The sequence below is a fragment of the Peromyscus leucopus genome, chromosome 3, assembly GCF_004664715.2.
Source record: "Peromyscus leucopus breed LL Stock chromosome 3, UCI_PerLeu_2.1, whole genome shotgun sequence".
In the NCBI taxonomy this organism is placed as follows: Eukaryota; Metazoa; Chordata; class Mammalia; order Rodentia; family Cricetidae; genus Peromyscus; species Peromyscus leucopus.
In genome coordinates, this window is record NC_051065.1 from 28375905 (window position 1) to 28397704 (window position 21800).

A 21800-nucleotide genomic window follows, 5' to 3' on the forward strand; every position below is an offset into this window, starting at 1 on the left:
AATAAAGTTTTTAAGAAAGAGAATCTTGTTTTTTGTCCTTAGTACCCACACATAAGGCATACTGTTAACTTCTACTAAACATTTCCTAAATGAGTGAATGAATGTTTTTTTCAGGACCAATGAAAGTAGTTTTCTAAAAAAAATGAGCTGAGCTATCTGCAGCCTGAACTGACGCCACAGGGTATAACGCAAAACCTATTATTTGTCAGGGAATATGCTAAAATGCTTATTCACATTAAATTATTACTTTGGTCATCAAACTCTTTTATGAAAAAAATCAAGATCTGTGTATAACTTGTAATTTAAAATTTTAATCTGTCCGTTAATGTGCACAAACAATCCCACAGTGATATACAGTCTGGGGTCTCAGAGGCCGACAGCGACCGGTAACACCTGTGTAACTGCACACAAATCGTGCAAAAGGAAAGCAGAGGCTGGGCGGTGGTGGCGCACGCCTTTAATCCCAGCACTCGGGAGGCAGAGGCAGGCGGATCTCTGTGAGTTCGAGGCCAGCCTGGGCTACCAAGTGAGTTCCAGGAAAGGCGCAAAGCTACACAGAGAAACCCTGTCTCGAAAAAACCAAAAAAAAAAAAAAGGAAAGCAGAGAATAGACTTCTCTGTAGGGAATGTATGAAAATGAAGCACTGGGAACTGAAGTACTGAAGCCCTGTGTACTGTTATTGAGTTTGCTACATCCCATCTGAAGCGCCCCACGCCTGATCTCAGTCTGCAGAGGTAGACCCACACATACGCAAGGCCACACATATCTACACATTTTGATTGGCCAAAAAATACCTTTTATATGTCAAACATGTTTTTTAAATACACAGGTTTCACAGATAATAGTTCCTGAAACATCCTGAAAATATGCTTCTGCACAAATCCCCCAAAGAGTGATTTTACAAGGATCTCAAAAGCAGAGTAAAGAAATATCAACATATGTTAAATACCTAGGTGGCCAAGTGGCTACTCCTGTAGCCAATGACCGATGACCCAAGTGAAATCACAGTGTACACATACTAAAATCCCGATCGCATTACAGTTCCTACTCCACCCTAAGAACAAAGGGGAGCAGGCTTACCTGTCGTCTCGGATATGGTAGAAAAACCCGTACCCATTGTGTACCATGGGAACCACGACTCCCTGGATTCGTAAGTAACCAACCAGACTGGTGGAGAGAACAAAGTTCCCGCCTCCTCCACTGTGTGGCACAAAGAAGAGATGTCAGTTAGCTGGAGGTGCTGCCCTCCTTCTCATACCCAGGGAGAACCAGGATGTGCACACGATGGCCCACCGCCCCAAGTTACCTTCTGGAGAAAAGAGGGTCCTCGAATAGCTCTGGAACAGGGAGGCCTTCCTCTTTTGCTACAAGCAAAAGACCGAGAAGGTGACGGTCAAATCCTGCAATGAAATCCCAAACCTGGAGTCAGAAAAAAAGCTTCCAACAAAAGAATTTTCAAACAGAATAATTCAAGCTTACGTACCTTTTCCATTTGAACAATCTTTCATCATCTTATTATGCTTTGCAAAAGCTTGTAACATCTTTTGCTGCCGTTCAAGAAGCTGTGTCAAGAATAAGAACGGTAATTTTCAATACAAATCAATAAATCAAATCAATAACAAACTGTATAACTCAAATAAAGAGTAGCAAAAGAAGACTAATATCAGTGTTAGAATCTGGGTCAAGGGAAAAGATTCGGAGGCAGAACTGCGATGCATGCTCCCATCTTTCCTTAATTCTACTGCCTTTCTTTCCCCCATAAAACCTTGATTTTTTTATTTTCTTCTTTCCTGAATTTGGAAAGAGAAGTACTGAAAATTGCTTTGAGACACTTGTAATATTAATAAATGAACAAAAAGTGGAATTTTAAAACTAAAAATATAATTTCTATGAAAACTAACATAATTATGTCTCTTCAAATTAAAACAGGCAAAATTTCAGACTAACAGGGAAAGAAACATACTGCTGTCTAAATACTTTAAAAAGATTCAAAATAAAATACATACAACCAGTTCTGGTCCTAGTGACTTCAAACAAAAACTAGACATTCAACCACATGACAAAAAGCTTCCTTCTGAAGGTCTTTGGAGAGCTCTGCATTGTACTGACACTGTCAGATTAACAGTGCTGAAAAACGTATAGCTTAGAAAATGATACAAATGAGCTTCTTTTCAAATCTGCTGCCTAGTGTTCCTGGCATACTTCAGTGGCAAATTAACACTTTTTGCAAACTTTAGGGATAATGCCTTAAAGTGTTTTAATGACCCAGGGGTATAGAAGCAAAGAAGTCATTGAAAGAGCAATCCTGTTGCGTTTTTTTCTTTCCAGTACTCACACTGGTAGAGGGATCCTGCATGGACTGGCACCACCTGACGGCCTCCATTGTACACGAGCGTACGGTCTCTGTTCGGCCATGGTAAAAGTATCTTGTCATAGCTGTTTCATAGCAGCAACCAGGGCTAAAATATAGAGTACCAGAAAAAAATGTTCTGATGTTATTACAAATATAGTCACACACTAATGTGACTTTCTGATCAGACTAAGCCTACATATCGGTTTGGAACTGAGAGTTTCCACAGAGGCTGTTTCCAAACCAAAGAGCAAGAAAACAGTCTGATAACACAGGCTATTTTCAAAGGCTCGGCTGCTTTCAGATGATATCAGGCATGTTTCCTAGTCTGACGGGCATTCTCAGAGAAGCTCCCTGTGGCCTGTGCCTCTGGCTATTCATGCTTTGGTACACTCTAAACATGTGTTGGAGTCAGTGACTTCCACTTAACCCAGGGGCTACAGGAAAAGTAAAGGGCTGTTAGGTCACAAAGAAGGTCTCCTTTCTACTTCCTTGCTCTGCAAAGGCCAATTACCATGGTGGGAACTGCCCTACCGAGTGGGTTAGGCAGTTAAAAACTGAAAACATTTCTCTAGACAGCACTTAGGGAGGAGCTGAGTTTTGCTAGTAAATTTGTAAATGGTCATGGATGTAGATCCGACAGATGGAGAGCTGACTGATGAACACGGAGCCCTGGATAATACTCCAACCACAAGCTCATGAGACATACACCAGCTAAACTGTGTTGTGTTTTACTCACCTATGGGGACAATGATACAATGAATGCTTGTGTTCTAAGTCATTATGGTTTTGGTAATTTATTACACAGAATACATACAGAGTTCTTAGCTGTTGAACGATGAACACTGAGTAGTTCCCCAGAAAAACAGCTGTTTCTCCAACTGATGAATGACATAGTTTTAGATACAAAGTGCTCTTATTTTGCTGGAAGTTAGTGATAGTGAGGATCAAGTTTGGTGAGAGTGGGATGTCTGGGACTCAATGGCACAAAGATAAATCTCTTTAAAAAAAGAGCAGGAGAGGAGTAAGAGTGAATATGATCAAGATACATTGTTTACAAATGCAAAATTGTCAAATAATCAATAAAACGTGTTTTATTTAAAAAAAAAAAAAAAAGTAAGCCAGGTGGTGGTGGCACACACTTTTAATCCCAGCACGCAGGAGGCAGAGGCAGGCCAATCTCTGTTGAGTTCCAGGCCAGCCTGGGCTACAGAATGAGTTCCAGGACAGGCGCCAAAGCTACAGAGAAACTTGTTTCGAAAAAAAACAAAACAAAACAAAAAAACCAAACCAACCAATCAAACAAACCCCAAAACACAAAGTAGTTGGATGCTCCAATTTATGCCTATAATCTCAGCTACTAAGAAGACTTGAGGCTGAAGGATCACTTGAATCTAAGAGCTTGAGATCAGTTGTGGTGATATTTTATTTTTATGTTAAAAAATAAAGTTTGCCTGAAGATCAGAGGACATAGATAACCATAACAAAAGTCAGGCAGTGGTAGCAAACACCCTTAATCCAATCACATGACAAGCAAAGTCTCTGTGTGTTCAAGGTCACACTAGGGAACAACCAAGCTGGTGACACACACCTTTAATCCCAGTACCAACCATAGAGACCTGGAGGTCTGTACAGACAGGCAGTGACAAGGAAGTGAGGTAGCTGGGCTAAGAGCCAATGAGAGGGCAAAACAGTAAGGCAAGAAAAGCCTGGGTAGATAGGAAGTAGCTCTCTCTTAAGAAGCTAGAGCGGCGTGGTGAGCTAAGGTTAGCTGGTGGCTATTCCTATTTCTCTGATCTCTATGGCTTTCACCCCTATATTTGGCTCAGTGTTCCTTATTTAATAAGACTGTTTAGAAATTTGTCTACAATCAGCCTGGATAACAAAGCAAGACTTTGTCAAAAAGAAAAAAAAGGAGAGAGGAGGATAAAAAAAAAAAAAAGAGGCAGTTCAAGTGTCATCAATGTGTAACCTGTAATTGGGGGATCTTGGTAAAAATTATCAAAGGAATATAAAAATATTCAGGAAGCTAGGCATGGCATGGCTGAAGTCCTAATACTCTGGAGGTGAAAGCAACACTAGACACAGGTAACACAGTAAGATCCCATTCAGAAAGTCAGTAAAAACAGATTCAGGAAGGAATGAATGGGGGGATTGGGTGACAAGTAATTGAAATATGAAATAGGTCAACAGCATTAATAAAGTAATTGATTGTCATAAAAACAATAACAACAAAAGAAACGATTCTCATCCATGTTCTGGTTTTCCCTACTCATTTCCAGAAAATGCAGGAGAAAGCACCACGCTTGAGAACACTGGGGATTCAAAAAACTAGGCACACTACACAGAATGACCCAGTTTCTTCGTAAATAAAATGCAATAGGAAGAAGACAGCGAAAGGAATTCTAGGAATTCTTATGCTTAAAGATTTACAGACATATCAACCAAGTGCAACATGTGAAGCTCACACAAACATTCTGGCCGGCATTTCCAATGCTGCTGTAAGGAGGTGGTTTGCAGGAAGGCCGTCTTACATAAGCCAGATATTAAGAAAAGCTGGATTTTTATTTTTTTAAAACAGGCTGCTCAAGGCTTTGCAAAGTTGTCAAAAAACAAACAAACAAACAAACAACAACAACAACAAAAAAAACAGGACTTACAGGCCTCAAGATGTGGAGAGAAGATAAAAATAGTTTGTTAGGCCAGGCAGAGGTGGCGCACACCTTTAATCCCAGCACTCGGGAGGTAGAGGCAGGGGAATCTCTATGAGTTTGAGGCCAGCCTGGTCTACAGAACGAGATCCAGAACAGGCACCAAAACTACACAGAGAAACCCTGTCTTGAAAAACCAAAAAAAAAAAAAAAGTTTGTTAAACAAGTTGTTCAATGCTGCTTTCCTCTGCCCAAGGAATTCGCTATTTCTGAAGGTTCATCAACAGGAAGATTGAGAGTGAACAGAACGTTATGGAAGGCACAGAAACAAGACAGCTTTCAACACTGTCACCAGCAGGTAAACAAGCCCAGCATTCAGGGCTACAGAGAGTCAGGACAGGGCAGCCAAGACCACTAACAGACCCACGCACTCATCTTAGTCAGTACGGAAAAGCACTTGACAAAAGTCTTCACTCACTCACAATTAAAACCCGACAAACCAGGAACAGATGGCCAGTTCCTCAGCATAAGGGCATCTAAAAAACCCAGCTAACACAAAGAAGAGAGAATGTCTACTTCTCCACCACCTCCATCCACACCACAGCACCATGAGAAGGAAAGGAAAGCACCCAAGGCGGAAAGGTAAACACCACTTGTTGCAGATCAGCTGACTTCAGATTTAGAAAGCGGGGTCTTCCACAGTGCCGGGAAACTTGACAGCCACCGGGAAAGGCATGAAATTGGACCCGTGAGTTAATGTCATATATTATCTTCCTTGGAAGAACACACGCCAGAGAATGAGGGTGTTTCCAGCTGACATAAGCATTTGTAACAGTGGACTACATGGTAATAAAGCTTGCCCTCACCATGTGGGTGGACATCATCTAACCTATTGAGAGACTGAAGAGAAAAAACAGAGTCAGAGGACAGGAAAACCAGTCACCAGATGAACTGGAGCATGTATCTTTTCCTACCCTCGGAAACTGGAGCTTCTGGTCCTTGGGCCTTCGGAACTGGACTGGGAGCTAGACCCCATGTCTTTTGATCCTTCTCAAGAATCTGTACTCAACTGGATCACAGCACCAACCTGCTGTTTCTCCAGTTTGCAGAGCACAACATGGGACTTCACTGCCTCTGTAACCACATAAGCCAATTTCCCTAACAAGCTTCATCCCTTAAATAACCCCCAACCACACAGACATACACAAAATAGGTTGATTCTACAAAGAATCCTAACGTAGACTCTTTCCTTACATGATACTTAAAAATGATCTTAAAATGATCACAGATCTACAGTAAGAACTAAGAATTATAAAAATCTTAGAAAAATACGGGAAAATCTTCATTGCTTTGGATTTGGTTGGTTTCATTGATAAGCAACAAAAAGAAAAGAAAATACATTGGATCTCATCAAAATGTAACTGTGTGGGTCAAAGGATACTGTGAAGAGAGCAAATGACATCCCACAGAACGGGAGCTAGCATTTCCAAGCCATTAATGTGCACACAATTTCACATAGTAAAGCATGATCCTTCAAATGTACCAAGGCACCATGACAAAGAGCCAATGGGAAAACCTACACACTGTCACAGACCAGACTCTAAGAAACTGATGGACCCCAAAGAAAGAAAGGTGAGGGAATCCACCGCGGAGTTGGGAAGTAATGGCCCTGTAAAGGCCATACCCTGGGAAGTCAAGCCATGAAAAAGGAGAGCAAACGGTTACCGTCCGTGAAGTCTGTAGTAGGCGAGCTGAAGTGCGAGCTGAATAAAGGTATCAGGATGCAGGGCCTCCTTCTTGGTGAGCTTTTTGCCAAAAGCTGTAAAAGCACGTGCTGTGATCTGGAGATCCGACGCCTAACAAAGTTAAATGGGAGCAGAGAAACATCACTGGAAAGGAGCAGCTCAAAGGGGAATCAAATTATTACCTGCATTAATCATCAGACATGAAGAATTAAAGGCATTAAGGTTATAATTTTAAAATATTTTATGAAGCCATGCTTGGGTAATAGCCACATTTCCAGATATGGCAGCTAAAGAGGAAACATTACTAATCTAAAAGAAAAACTAAAAACCTACCCCTTTGAGGTGCTGGGCTTTGGCTTGGTAGATGTCACTTAGTATTTTCTCATCCACAGTGAAAGCCAGCTCCTCAGGAAGTGGTATTTCCCGGACTTTTTCTGAACCCTGAAAATAGAGAACTTTAAAATACCCGTGAAAACGTGAGCAGGAAAGGCTGATGGGCTTGTTCTGACATACCTTCCATCTTCCTTCCGTCTCTAAGACTCTCTCATCAACATAATGGGCAATATTCACCATAACCATTGCATCGTAAGGAGCATGCTAAAATGAAAATAAGAGATTTTGAGTAGTTTGTGTCCAATTAAAATTTGACCCAATATTTTTTACTTTCTTCACTTTTAATGGATAAGATATGCCCATCTTCCAGTACCTGACTTCCTAATGATGAAATGATACAATTCTTTCCTGCACAATAAGAACTGCTTATTTTTCAAGACAATGAAAAAATGAACAAGCGTTCAAAACTGTAAGCATACAGTAGGCTCTTAGAGTTTGGGCTATGTAACAGTAAACAATCCAGAGGTTACTGGGAGTCTGAGCAGGTGCACCCTGTGTCATGTGAAAGTATTCTGAAATTATAAAAAACAGTGTAGTAGTCAGGTGAGGACACCAGACTAAGGCAATTGGGATGGGCATGAGCATCTCTAGCTAAGAGAGGACCACTAAGTAAGTGCTAGAAAGCAGTGCCACCATTACAGATCTACAGGAATGCCTAGGCAGTGCAGAAAGAACTTGCCATGTTAAGCAATGTGGGAAAGATGGGCTGCAGTACTTTTATCACCTACTTATCAACAATCTACCTACTTCTGGAATAACAGCTACTTCACTGTTCTCTAGGCAACCACCATACCCCTGGGTGTTAAGTTGAAGGAGACTGAGTCTACCCATGTGGTTCCAAGGTTAGACAGTGGCCTAAGCCAGGCTAATGAGGGCACACTTGATTCCCAAGGACATGTGCTTCACACAAGCCAATAATAACCAATGAGAAGGATTCCAGGACCTTTTCTGGGGCTATTAGAACAAGCTGTCTATTTCCACAGGTGTCAATCAGCTAAGGGAGCTGCAGCGACCCTACAGCTGCAAACGCAATAACCACCTGGGCAGTCTGAAAGCAGCTCCGACCACAGAAACGGGAAATTCCTTTATAATGACAGTATCTGGACACTCTGTCTGCATTGTCCATATTTAAGAATATAACTATGCCAACATCTTTTTAAACTAATTCCAGATTAAATTATATCAAAGGAAAGTGAATGATTAATAAAACCATTGACAAGATTAGGGCTGTAGCTCAGCGTAGATTGCTTGCCTGACATGCACACAAAACCCTCTGTTCAACCTCCACACCCGAGACAAAGCCCACTGCAGGCCCGAGGCTCGCTCGGAGTCTTTGTTCGGTTTCATTTCCTTGGTTTACAGATTTCCCCAAAGGAAGACAGAGCTGGTCAAATCCATGGGAAAAGATGAAAGAGAAACAAGGAAAGCAGTTGTTTTTTAGAATGGTAAAATGGTAGCCATTTCTAGACATTTTACTTTTCAGAGTCTAGTGTCCCAAAGAGCCTATCATTTTAGGAAATAGTTACGTAGTCCTTTCCCTAACCATAGAGCATCTATATAATATCAGACGGTATCTTTCAAGTTAGGGTGTGAATTTTAGCAAGAAAATGTTTTCAACTTTTTTCACTACTTTCTAAAAATATTTATTTCTTTTCCTTTTGAGATTATAATATTATTACACCGTTCCCCCTTCTAAGCCCTCCCATATACCCCTCCCCGCTCTCTTTGGAATTCATAGCCTCTTTTTTCATGATGGTTGTTATATGCATATGTCCATATGTGTGTGTGTGTGTGTGTGTGTGTGTGTGTGTATCTCTAAATACAACCTGCTCTGCCTATGTAATGCTACTTGTATATTTTCAGGGATGACCATTTGGTACTAGACAATCAACTGGTGTTCTCTTCCTTGGGGAGAGCTATTTGATAACAACAGGTTTTAAGATATTACACTGCAAAAAAAATTATATTCAAAACCCTTTTTGCATGCTCCAAACTGTTAGCCTACAGCAGAAAAAAAGAACTTGATCTATGTTCTGCTTTCACTGACAATTCTGACCTAAACCTTTTATTATGGCATAAAACTAAAAAAGGTGTTTACTTACACTACACCACAAGTATGTGTAGTTTACGACCCTCAAATTAACTTAAGAAATTAAAGTGGGAGGGCTAGCACCTGGTAACAACGTACTCACATCACAACAACAGCCAAATACTCCATTAGCAAAGGAAATCAAATTATAGGACTTGTCACCCCAGCGGACTGCTGGATCTCCAGCAAGAAGCATTTCGAAGACCTAAAACACATTTAATTTTCCAAATTAAAAGTGTTTTGACATTAGTTTGCAAGTAGACTTAAGAATATATATCATTTCGCCGGGCAGTGGTGGCGCACGCCTTTAATCCCAGCACTCGGGAGGCAGAGCCAGGTGGATCTCTGTGAGTTCGAGGCCAGCCTGGTCTACCAAGTGAGTCCCAGGAAAGGCGCAAAGCTACACAGAGAAACCCTGTCTCGAAAAACCAAAAAAAAAAAAAAAGAATATATATCATTTCACTTTTTATTCTTAAGTCAACCAAATTTAATAAAATGGCAGTTTTGTTAAAATTCAACAGATAATAACTCTGGGTCTGGCTTTAGGTACTTTTTAAATCTCAAGTTATGAAAATCTAACCAGAAAAATAGAATGCTAATACATTATTCATTGATGTTCCCAGAACATTCACATAATTAAAAGCAGAAGTGTTTTGAAACTTGGTTAGTATAAGAAGCCTAGTAAGTTCAGAGTAAGATGTCTTAACAATTCATATGCCACTAAGACAACTGTTTTCAAACTGTAGACTCTGCACACTAATGAGTCATGAAACAATTTATAGCAGCATAAATAATATTCCTTACAGACAATAAAACAGAATAAAAATAGCAAAGTACATAACAGACATAAAAGTAATCATTGTTTTATGAAACTTTAATTAAAAGTGTGTGCAAGCCTCTGTGTGTGTGTGTGTGTGTGTGTGTGTGTGTGTGTGTGTGTGTGTATTTAACTACAGTGGGCTACAATCTGCATTTCCAAGTGCAGACTATGGTTAGAACAACACTGAATTATTCCTTAAATAGTACTTCAGCAATTTCCTCCTCTCAGAAATAAAAACTGGTTTCTTACTACAAAATTTTTTTTTTTTTTTGATGATTAGAAGATATTTATTTTTTTTTCTTTTTTTTTTTTTCTTTTTTTAAGTAAATTTATTTTACAACATCATTTAGTTCAACATAATAGCCACAGATTCCCCTGTTCTCCCACTCTCGCCCCCCTCCCCCTCCCCCATCCCACCCCCCATTCCCACCTCCTCCAGATCAAGGTCTCCCCCGAGGACCGGGATCGACCTGGTAGACTCAGTCCAGCCAGGACCAGTCCCCCACTCCCAGACCGAGCCAAGTGACCCTGCATATGTCCCAGGATTCAAACAGCCAACTCATGCAACAAGCCCAGGACCCGGCACCAACACACGGCTGCCTCCCAAACAGATCAAGCCAAATGACTGTCTCACCCGTTCAGGGGGCCTGATGCAGTTGGGGGCCCCTCAGCCTTTGGTTCATAGATCCTGTGCTTCCATTCGTTTGGCTATTTGTCCCTGTGCTTTATCCAACCCTGGCTTCAACAATTCTCGCTCATATAAACCCTCTTCTTTCTCACTAATTAGACTCCCAGTGCTCCACCAGGGGCCCAGCCATGAATGTCTGCATCCAGATTCCTCAGACCTTCCTTGGATGGGGTTTATGGCACAACTAACAGGGTGTCTGGCCATCCCATCACCGGAGTAGGTCAGTTCCTGCCGTCTCTCGTCCACTGCCAGCAGTCTTTTCTGGCGGTATCTTTGTGGATCTCCGTGGGCCTCCCTAGCTCTCTGCTTCCTCCCCTTCTCATGTGGTCTTCATTTACCATGGTCTCCTATTCGTTGTTCTCCCTCTCTTTTCTTGATCCAGCTAGGATCTCCCACTCTCTTTCCCTCGACCGTCGCTCTTCATTGTTCCCACTCATGACCAGGCTGTTCATGTAGATCTCATCCATTTCTCCATGTCTTTTTTGGGGTCCCATTTTCCAGGTAGCCTCACTGGTGATGTGAGTAGCAGTTCAGTCATCCTTGTTCCACATCTAGTATCTTCCTATGAGTGGGTACATACCATATTTGTCTTTCTGAGTCTGGGTCACCTCACTCAGGATGATTTTTTCTAGATCCATCCATTTGTCTGCAAACCGTATGATGTCATTGTTTTTCTCTGCTGAGTAGTATTCCATTGTGTATATGTGCCACAATTTCTTTATCCATTCTTCAGTTGAAGGGCATCTAGGTTGTTTCCAGGTTTTGGCTATTACAAACAATGCTGATATGAACATAGCTGAGCAAGTGCTCTTGTGGTATGATTGAGCATTTCTTGGGTATATGCCCAAAAGTGGTATAGCTGGATCTTGGGGAGATTGATTCCCAATTTTCTAAGAAAGCGCCATATTGATTTCCAAAGTGGTTGTACAAGCTTGCATTCCCACCAGCAGTGGAGGAGAGTTCCTCTAGCTCCACAACCTCTCCAGCATAAAGTGTCTTCAGTGTTTTTGATCTTAGCCATTCTGACAGGCGTAAGGTGGTATCTCAGAGTTGTTTTGATTTGCATTTCCCTGATGATTAGGGATGTTGAGCAGTTCCTTAAATGTCTTTCAGCCATTTGGGTTTCCTCTGTTGAGAATTCTCTGTTTAATTCTAAAGCCCATTTCTCAATTGGACTGTTGGTCGTTTTGATGTCTAATTTCTTGAGTTCCTTATATATTCTGGATATCAGTCCTCTGTCACCTGTGGGGTTGGTGAAGATCTTTTCCCATTCAGTAGGCTGTCGCTTTGCCTTGTTGACCGTATCCTTTGCTCTACAAAAGCTTCTCAGTTTCAGGAGGTCCCATTGATTGATTGTTTGTCTCAGTGTCTGCGCTACTGGTGTTATATTTAGGAAGTGATCTCCTATGCCAATGCGTTCAAGATTACTTCCTACTTTCTCTTCTAGCAGGTTTAGAGTAGCTGGATTTATGTTGAGGTCTTTGATCCACTTGGACTTAAGTTTTGTGCACGGTGACAGATATGGATCTATTTGCAGCCTTCTACACGTTGATATCCAGTTATGCCAGCACCATTTGTTGAAGATGCTTTCTTTTTTCCATTGTACACTTTTGGCTTCTTTGTCAAAAATTATATGTCCATAGGTGTGTGGGTTAATGTCAGGGTCTTCAATTCAATTCCATTGGTCCACATGTCGGTTTTTATGCCAATACCAAGCTGTTTTTATTACTGTAGCTCTATAGTAGAGCTTGAAGTTAGGGATTGTGATGCCTCCAGAAGTTGTTTTATTGTACAGGTTTCTTTTAGCTATTCTGGGTTTTTTGTTTTTCCATATGAAGTTGAGTATTATTCTTTCCAGGTCTGTGAAGAATTGTGTTGGTATTTTGATGGGGATTGCATTGAATCTGTATATTGCTTTTGGTAAGATTGCCATTTTTACTATGTTAACCCTGCCTATCCATGAGCATGGGAGATCTTTCCATTTTCTGACATCTTCTTCAATTTCTTTTTTCAGGGACTTAAAGTTCTTGTCATATAGGTCCTTCACTTGCTTGGTTAGTGTTACCCCAAGGTATTTTATGTCATTTTTGGCTATTGTAAAGGGTGATGTATCTCTAATTGCCTTCTCATCTTCTTTGTCCATTGTATATAGGAAGGCTACTGATTTTTTTGAGTTGATCTTGTATCCTGCTACGTTGCTGAAGGTGTTTATAAGCTTTATCAATTCCTGGGTGGAATCTTTGGGGTCACTCAAGTATACTATCATGTCATCTGCAAATAGGGAAAGCTTGACTTCTTCCTTTCCAATTTGTATCCCCTTAATCTCCTTATGTTGTCTTATTGCTCTGGCTAGAACTTCAAGTACTATATTGAATAAGTATGGGGAGAGTGGACAGCCTTGCCTCGTTCCTGATTTTAGTGGAATTGCTTTGAGTTTCTCTCCATTTAATTTGATGTTGGCTGTTGGTTTGCTATATATTGCCTTTATTATGTTTAGGTATGTTCCCCGTATTCCTGATCGCTCCAAGACTTTTATCATGAAGGGGTGCTGGATTTTGTCAAATGCCTTTTCTGCATCTAGTGAGATGATCATGTGGTTTTTTTCTTTGAGTTTGTTTATATGGTGTATTACGTTGATGGACTTTCATATGTTGAACCACCCTTGCATCCCTGGGATGAAGCCTACTTGATCATGGTGGATAATTGTTCTGATGTGTTCTTGGAGTCTGTTTGCCAATATTTTATTGAGTATTTTTGCATCAATGTTCATGAGGGAGATCGGTCTGTAGTTCTCTTTCTTTGTTGTATCCTTGTTTGGTTTAGGAATCAGGGTAATTGTAGCCTCATAAAAGGAGTTTGGTAATGTTCCTTCTGTTTCTATTATGTGGAACAATTTAGAGAGTATTGGTATTAACTCTTCTTTGAAGATCTGGTAGAATTCTGCGCTGAAACCATCTGGTCCTGGGCTTTTTTTGGTTGGGAGACTTTTAATGACTGTTTCTATTTCCTTAGGGTTATTGGGCTATTTAAATAGTTTATCTGGTCTTGATTTAACTTAGGTATGTGGTACTTATCCAGAAAAATGTCCATTTCTTTTAGGTTTTCCAGTTTTGTGGAGTAGAGGTTTTTGAAATATGACCTTATAATTCTCTGGATTTCCTCAATGTCTGTTGTTATGTCCCCCTTTTCATTTCTGATTTTGTTGATTTGGATTCTCTCTCTCTGTCTTTTGGTTAGTTTGGATAAGGGCTTGTCTATCTTGTTGATTTTCTCAAAGAACCAACTCTTTGTTTCATTAATTTTTTGTATTATTCTCTTAGTTTCTAATTTATTAATTTCCCCTCTCACTTTGATAATTTCCTGGCGTCTATTCTTCCTGGGAGACTTTGCTTCTTCTTGTTCTAGAGCTTTCAGGTGTGCTGTTAAGTCACTAGTGTGAGATTTCTCCAACTTCTTTATGTGTGCATTTAGTGCTATGAATTTCCCTCTTAGCACTGCTTTCATTGTGTCCCATAAGTTTGGGTATGTGGTGTCTTCATTTTCATTGATCTCTAGGAAGTCTTTAATTTCTTTCTTTATTTCTTCCTTAACCCATTGGTGATTTAGTTGAGCATTATTCAGTTTCCATGAGAAAGTAGGTTTTCTGTAGTTTTTGTTGTTGTTGAGATCTAACTTTAACCCATGGTGGTCTGATAGAACACAGGAGGTTATTCTAATTGTTTTGTATCTGTTGAGATATGCTTTGTGGCCAAGTATGTGGTCAATTTTAGAGAAAGTTCCATGGGGTGCTGAGAAGAATGTATATTCTTTCTTGTTAGGATGGAATGTTCTGTAGATATCTATTAGGTCCAATTGGGTCATGATATCAGTTAAGTCCTTTATTTCTCTGTTAAGTTTCGATTTGGGAGATCTGTCCAGTGGTGAAAGTGGGGTGTTGAGATCTCCCACTATTAATGTGTGGGGTTTTATATGTGGTTTAAGCTTTAGTAATGTTTCTTTTACATATGTGGGTGCCCTTGTGTTTGGGGCATAAATGTTCAGAATTGAAACTTCATCTTGGTGGATCTTTCCTGTGATGAATATGTAATGTCCTTCTTTATCTCTTTTGATTGATTTTAGTTTGAAGTCTATTTTGTTGGATATCAGTATGGCTACCCCTGCTTGTTTCTTAAGACCATTTGATTGGAAAGTCTTTTCCCAGCCTTTTATTCTTAGGTAGTGTCTGTCTTTGAATTTGAGATGTGTTTCTTGTATGCAGCAGAAAGTTGGGTTCTGCTTTCGTATCCATTCTGTAAGTCTATGTCTTTTTATAGGTGAATTAAGTCCGTTGATATTAAGGGATATTAACGACCAGTGATTGTTCATCCCTGTCATTTTTGGTGGTAGTGTGTGTGTACTTCCCTTCTTTGGGGTTTACTGTTGTGGCTTTATCTATTGCCTGTGTTTTCGAGTGTGTATCTGACTTCCTTCGGTTGGAATTTTCCTTCTAGTGCTTTCTGTAGGGCTGGGTTTGTGGATAGGTATTGTTTAAATCTGGCTTTGTCTTCGAATGTCTTGTTCCTTCCGTCTATGATGATTGAAAGTTTTGCTGGGTATATTAGTCTGGGCTGACATCCATGGTTTCTTAGTGTCTGCATTACATCTGTCCAGGTCCTTCTGGCTTTCAAAGTCTCCATTGAGAAATCGGGTGTTATTCTGATGGGTTTACCTTTATAGGTCACTTGGCCTTTTTCCTTGGCTGCTCTTAATATTCTTTCTTTATTCTGTACATTTAGTTGTTTAATTATTATGTGTCGAGGGGACTTTTTTTGGGGGTCTAGTCTGTTTGGTGTTCTATAGGCTTCTTGTATCTTCATAGGCATTTCCTTCTTTAAGTTGGGAAAGTTTTCTTCTATAATTTTGTTGAATATATTTTCTGTGCCTTTGAGTTGGTATTCTTCACCTTCTTCTATCCCTATAATTCGTAGGTTTGGTCTTTTCATGGTGTCCCAGATTTCTTGGACATTTTGGTTCATGACTTTGTTGGCTTTAGTGTTTCCTTCGACTGATGAAACTATTTCTTCTACTGTATCTTCAATGCCAGAAATCCTCTCTTCCACCTCTTGCATTCTGTTGGTTATACTTGCATCCGAAGTTCCTGATCTTTTACTCAGGGTTTCTATTTCCAGCATTCCCTCTGTTTGTGTCTTCTTTATTTTTTCAATTTCCTTTTTCAGTTCTTGGCCTGTTTCCTTTGTTTGTTTCATTGCTTTTTCATGATTTTCTTTCAGTGTTTTATTGTTTTCTTCCAGGACTTTAATGTTTTCTTCCAGGACTTTAATGTTTTCTTCCAGGAATTTATTTTTTTCTTGGAGGGCTTTATTGTTTTCTTCTAATTTGTTTGCTCTTTCCTCTAGTTGTTTATAGCGTTCTTCCAATTTCCTTGTCTTTTCCTCTACACAAGCCTCTACCTTCTTCATGAAGTTACTCATAAGGCTACTTTCTTCTGCTTCTTCCAATTTTTGGTGTTCAGGTCTAGTTGGAGGCGGGCTAGGTTCTGGTGATGCTGTATTGCTCTTCATTTTGCTGTATGTACTTCTGCCTTGACGTCTGCCCATCTCCTTGTGGTTCTTTCTTCGTCTTATCAGTGTACTTGTTTCAGAAAGAGCTGACAGATTCAGGAAGACTCTCTCTTTTGTCCAAAAGGGAGTTCTCTTGTCCAACTTTCTGGTCCAGAAGGGAAGTCCGGGGCGGGCTCTGGTCCAGAATGGCAATCGGGAGCAGGCTGGGAGCTGGGGGCCGGTCTCTAAGTCTCAGGAAGTGGCTGGAGTCGCGGGCAGATGGGCGTGGGGGCAGGGCGCGGAGATTGCAGGGGCTGCCGGGGGGCTTGGAAAAGGGGATCCCTCCCGATGGGGCTAGAAGGGGAGCTGTCCGGTGGCCAGAACCTGGTGCCAAGTTGGGCAGGTCTTCCCGGAGTGGCTGGTGTCCAGGGATTGGGTCCGGGTTGGATCCGGGTACTCACCTCTGGACCAGAAGGGAAGTCTCTCTTACTACAAAATTTTAATCCTGGATTTGTCCCCTACAATTTAACACTGATGACTATATTATGAAATGACAAATCCAAAAGACTTTATTAATATGGTTGATTATGCTTCCTAGGAATTTTGTAAAAGCCTTACCCAGGGTTGGGAAATAAAAAATATAAACAAGCCACATTTACCCTTAAACTCACTTAAACAGTCAGTGTGTTCAGTAAAACTGAATGATATAATCAATTCCTTGCAAGAGTGATATAATTCTTAGGATAGAACCCACCCCAATTGGTTCATGTACACTGGTGTGGGTTATAGGTAGAGCCATACATCACCTTTGGAAAGAGAAGTTAATTTGCCTCAGTGTTCCACGCAAATATTTTATGTAATCAATTGACGGAAAAGGTTAGAAAACACTGATATGCATGTAAATAGCCATACTTCTTTAAACAAGATTCAAAATACATCCAAACAGACTTAAACATCAAGTATTTACAGAGTTCTATTCAATATGTATGAGATTCAATTTAATACATAATGTAGTTTATAGCTGAGAAAATTTCTAAGACCCTGATTAAAGAAAAAAAAAAAAACCCAAAAAACTCATGTTCAACAGATAATAAAAATCCTGCAGAAAACTGTGTAGAAAGATAACAGAACAAGAAAATTACCTGAGAAAAATCTTCTGGGGTTACATGTGGACTGGTGTCTTCTATGGAATACACAAATAAACTCGTTTGAATTTTTTCTAATAAAGTCAAGTTCTTTGGATCAAGACCAATCAGATATTCTCTAGCCTAAAGGGCAAAGAGATGACTGGATATTACAATTTAAATACAATACATCTAGAAAATATCAGGAGTTCGAGAAAGTCTATAAGAGCAGCATAAGATGGTAATTAACACAGAGCCTCACAACTGGACGATGTTCAGAGAGTAAGAAACTTAGAGTACTCAGCCCCGAATGGGATGTCTCCATCACACTCTTCCCTTCAAGGCTCGGGGATCTATGTAAAAGGGGTTGGTAATGGGATGTCTCCATCACACTCTTCCCTTCAAGGCTCGGGGATCTATGTAGAAGGGGGTGGTAATGGGATGTTTCCATCACACTCCTCCCTTCAAGGCTCGGGGATCTACGTAGAAGTGGATGGGTGGGGGGAAGACTGTAAGAGCTAGCAGTGGTGGACAGTTTTAGGAAGCAGCATTTCCAGACACAACAGGGCAGATCACATATGAACTAAGACTGTGACAGCGTGCACAGGATCTGCACAACCTCAAGCTGGATGAAATCCCAACATGAAGGAGGGGAAGTGGGCACAGAGGCCACACCATTCACAAATGACAGCTGCTGGGAGAGGGAAAGTCAGGTTTCTTCAATGGAATAAACCAGCCGCACTCCAGGCAGGCCTCATGCTCAAAAGGCAAACACAAATCTGACTCTGGGATTTTAGTCGTTTTTTTTTCTTTTGTTTTTAAGAGAGAAAAAACATGAGGTTGGGTGGATAGAAAGGGGAGGAGGATCTGGGAGGAGTTATATGATAAAAATATACTATTAAAAATTCCCAAACAATAAAAACAAAAAATAAAGTTAGCACATGAAAAGAAGAGTAACACAGATTAGTACCTTTGCCCACCGCGTTCGCTCCTCACTGGTTAATGCTGGTATGCCGGGTCCCGCAGGCTCACTACAGCACTTCTTGTGGATATATGTCAGTTGTCTTACGGAAGATTAAAAAAGAAGCATACTCAAAAAGAGCACAGACAGGACACACAGGATTACAGAGGTCTTACACAAACACACACACGCTAATATTTACTGTGTGTGTGTGTATATATATGTATGTACTTAAAAAGTGATTATATATTCTACTTACACAAAAAGTATAATGGACAATAATTTATATTTAAAAATAAGCTTAGATGATCTCACTTAAACTTTGAAAACATGTGCATTTCCAGGGTTCAAATAAACAAATACCTTCTCTATGAGAGAACTTGAAAAGCATTTTGGTAGTTAATCTTACAGCTGTTCTAAACCTGTGATTAAAAATTGTGTACACATATATAAAAGCAGAGAGCTTACTGTGTGCTCACTTATTTGTGTTTTACCCAGAAACAGAAGTAATATATTTCAAATGCTTTCGTAAGTATTAATCATTCTATAATGCTGATAATTACATGGTAAAGAGTTAGCTACGTGTGGTGGCCCATGGCCTGTAATTCAAGCACCTCAGAAGGCAGGGCAGCATGGCAAGCCTGGACAAGACAGCAAGACCACATCACAAAGAGAAAAAGAAAAGGAAAAGAAAGGAAACTCATGTTGTCTAAAGACTCCACTGGATGCGGATGAGTGTTTCATCTATCTTTAAACATATAGCAGGTGAATAATAGGGTTTGCATGTGAAGAAATTTTCATTAGTCAAAAATTCTACAGTTTCAGTTTTTGCCCTCTCCTTCACAGCACATGCAAAGAAGCTACAACTTAAAAATATCCAGGGATTACTCAAAAGATTATTGTAGCTTAATAAATGTCATCAAGCACCACCAGTGACATCCTTCATTTGTGATCTCATCATTCAAAAATGGTGGGCACAGTTTCCTCTGTTTATTTATATCTGTAACACTGATGAAAAAATGCTTTGCTTGCAACCAAAATGTCTCTTTATTTTCTTTCTTTTTATTTTGATTTTCAAGACAGGATTTCTCTGTGTAGCCCTGGCAATCCTGGAACTCGCTCTGTAGACCAGGCTAGCCTCAAATTCAAGATATCCACCTGCCTCTGCCTCCCTGTACCACCACTGCCTGGCTTTTAGCTTTATTTTCAAACTAATAGTATTTTATGAGCACATAAGGATCCTTTATCAAACCACCTGCATCTATGAGACAATAACTTGCCCTCCCTCTCTTCCTACTTATTTTAGAGGGAAAAAAAATTAAAGAATACAAAAATAGAGCTCATGTGGCAAAGTTTAATAAGTTGGATTGCATTCAAATTAAGGATTAGTTATTTTAAAAAGTGCTCTAATAGAGCAGAAGATCAAATCAGCCTCATCTCCTAAGGTATGTTGAACACATAAATCCAAGAAAGAGCTCCCATGTAGAGAACCACAGCATTTTCATTACCAGTTTGTACGCTTATCATACAACTGTGCTGAGCACCTGTCCTTGTCTACTGAAGTTGAGTGAAACTCGACAAATCCTCTCAAGTACAACCCAGACACCTAAGCCTTGTAAAAGGGTTTTCCCAGTAGCCTATTTCATGACTCTACTTTGACCTCTGTGGTGATGTACAGTATATGGGTGTTTAGCTATACTCTGGGTGTATTTTTCTATTTGTTTGTACTATTTAGTAAAAATAAATCATTTAAGGGTCTGAGAGACAACTCCACCTGTGCTTACTGTGTAAGCATAAGGGTCTGAGCTCAGTCCACGTGTAAAACTAGGCATGGCAACACTTGCCTGTAACCCCAGAGCGGGGGTGGCAGTGGGGGAGGGAGTGACAGTAGATCCCTGAAGCTTACTGGCCAGCCAGTCTAGCCAATCACAGAGCACCAGGAACAGTAAGAAACCCTCTCTCAAAAAAGAGGATGAAGAATCTGGAGTTCAGACACACATACCCCAGAGGCACGAGTACATGCTTTCATATACACAGATTCAACACATGCAAATATATAAATTTTTTAAAGTCATTTAAATTACATACAGATATATAGAACTCAACGTTTATGAAATCATTTAGGAAATTTGAAATCCTTATAGATTAATATACGAAAGGACTATTGTTAATTTATGAGATAAGCCACTGGATGTGTTATGTGAGTACGTGTATATTTTACACATTTTACATTTTAGAGAAGCATACTACAATATTTACACTACAGGAATTCAGAGTAAGTCACTACGTTTTTACACACACTGTCTGAGATCTGCTTCAGTTACCCGCAGGGAACTGGAAGAACAGAGTACGGCTAGATGGACCGGACAAAGACTATGAGAGGAGTGGGTGTGTAGGTGCAGAGAAGGTGGGAGGAGACAAAGGTCACATGTGCTGTGACAGCTGAAAGGAGTCTGCTGGGAGTGAGGAAAAGGAGGATGGGAAAGAAGGAAGACTGGGACAGAGAAACAAAAACAAACTTTGCTTGAAAAACGTCACGATGAAACCCTTCTTTATAAGCCAATACAAATTAAGGTATAGTTGAAAAGGTGATGATATTCATAACTGAAGAAGTCAGGAGCTGAGCATGTTGAGGTTTCAACTTGTGATTGAGTCTCTTTATGTTTTGAAGCTTTCTGTAATTCCATCAACGGCACATAATAATATATATGGCACACAAAAACTTACCACAATTGATCTGGAAGGATGAAGCACATGCACTAACCTAGTAACCATAGTTACTGGGGTAGGAGATGGGATTGGTAATATATGAAATGTTTCCCTTTTCTCCAACTAGAACATACACATATATACTTGTAAGATTGAAAAATTAAAAGTAGCTATTTTTAAGAACAGTAAGTATGAAACGCTTACTTTATAACTTAGGCCATTTGAAAGAAAGGCAATTCTGAACACTTGTTTTATTTTTGTTTTTGTTTTAACCCAAGCAAGAGCTTGAGACCTAAGGATATCCAATACAGCAGTCTGAGACAGTCTCCTCAGATACTTCCCGTGGGTCAGGAGCTGGCTAAGGCCAGGATGATCTGGAATGCCTTAACCCCGATCCTCCTGCTGCATGGACAGGCCCGTGTGCCAGCACTACAGGGTGGAAAGTAGACGGGAGGAATACAAGGAATACAAGGCACAAAGGTTTAAACAGGAGAGCCAGGGGCACAAGAGGACTGGCCAACTCAAACAAATGCATGTGTGTGCGCGCACACACTCGTGTGTGTGTGTATGTGTGTGTGTGTGTGTGTGTGTGTGTGTACAATTAAAGAAACAGAGGTCATGAATTTGAAAATGAGCAAGGGGGGAGTGTGTACACAGGAAGAGTTGGAGGGAGAAATGGGAAAATTACATACTTGTATCTTAATTTCAAAAAACAAAGCTGTTTTTAAA

The 21800-nt window shown here is 40.2% G+C and overlaps 1 protein-coding gene across 3 annotated transcripts in view; it reads right to left on the reverse strand.

Moving 5' to 3' along the window:
- Positions 1 to 21800, reverse strand: part of Crot (carnitine O-octanoyltransferase) — a 48924-nt gene that overhangs the window by 7044 nt on the left and 20080 nt on the right. For all 3 annotated transcript variants that reach the window (XM_037203542.1, XM_028862162.2, XM_037203541.1), the window contains 10 exons: positions 18372 to 18465; positions 17420 to 17545; positions 9333 to 9434; positions 7261 to 7344; positions 7081 to 7188; positions 6728 to 6858; positions 2337 to 2460; positions 1485 to 1563; positions 1308 to 1401; positions 1082 to 1201 (listed from right to left, as the gene is read on the reverse strand). In XM_037203542.1, the coding sequence (XP_037059437.1) occupies positions 1082 to 1201; positions 1308 to 1401; positions 1485 to 1563; positions 2337 to 2460; positions 6728 to 6858; positions 7081 to 7188; positions 7261 to 7344; positions 9333 to 9434; positions 17420 to 17545; positions 18372 to 18465 (1062 nt within the window). The remainder of the gene's footprint in view (positions 1 to 1081; positions 1202 to 1307; positions 1402 to 1484; positions 1564 to 2336; positions 2461 to 6727; positions 6859 to 7080; positions 7189 to 7260; positions 7345 to 9332; positions 9435 to 17419; positions 17546 to 18371; positions 18466 to 21800) is intronic.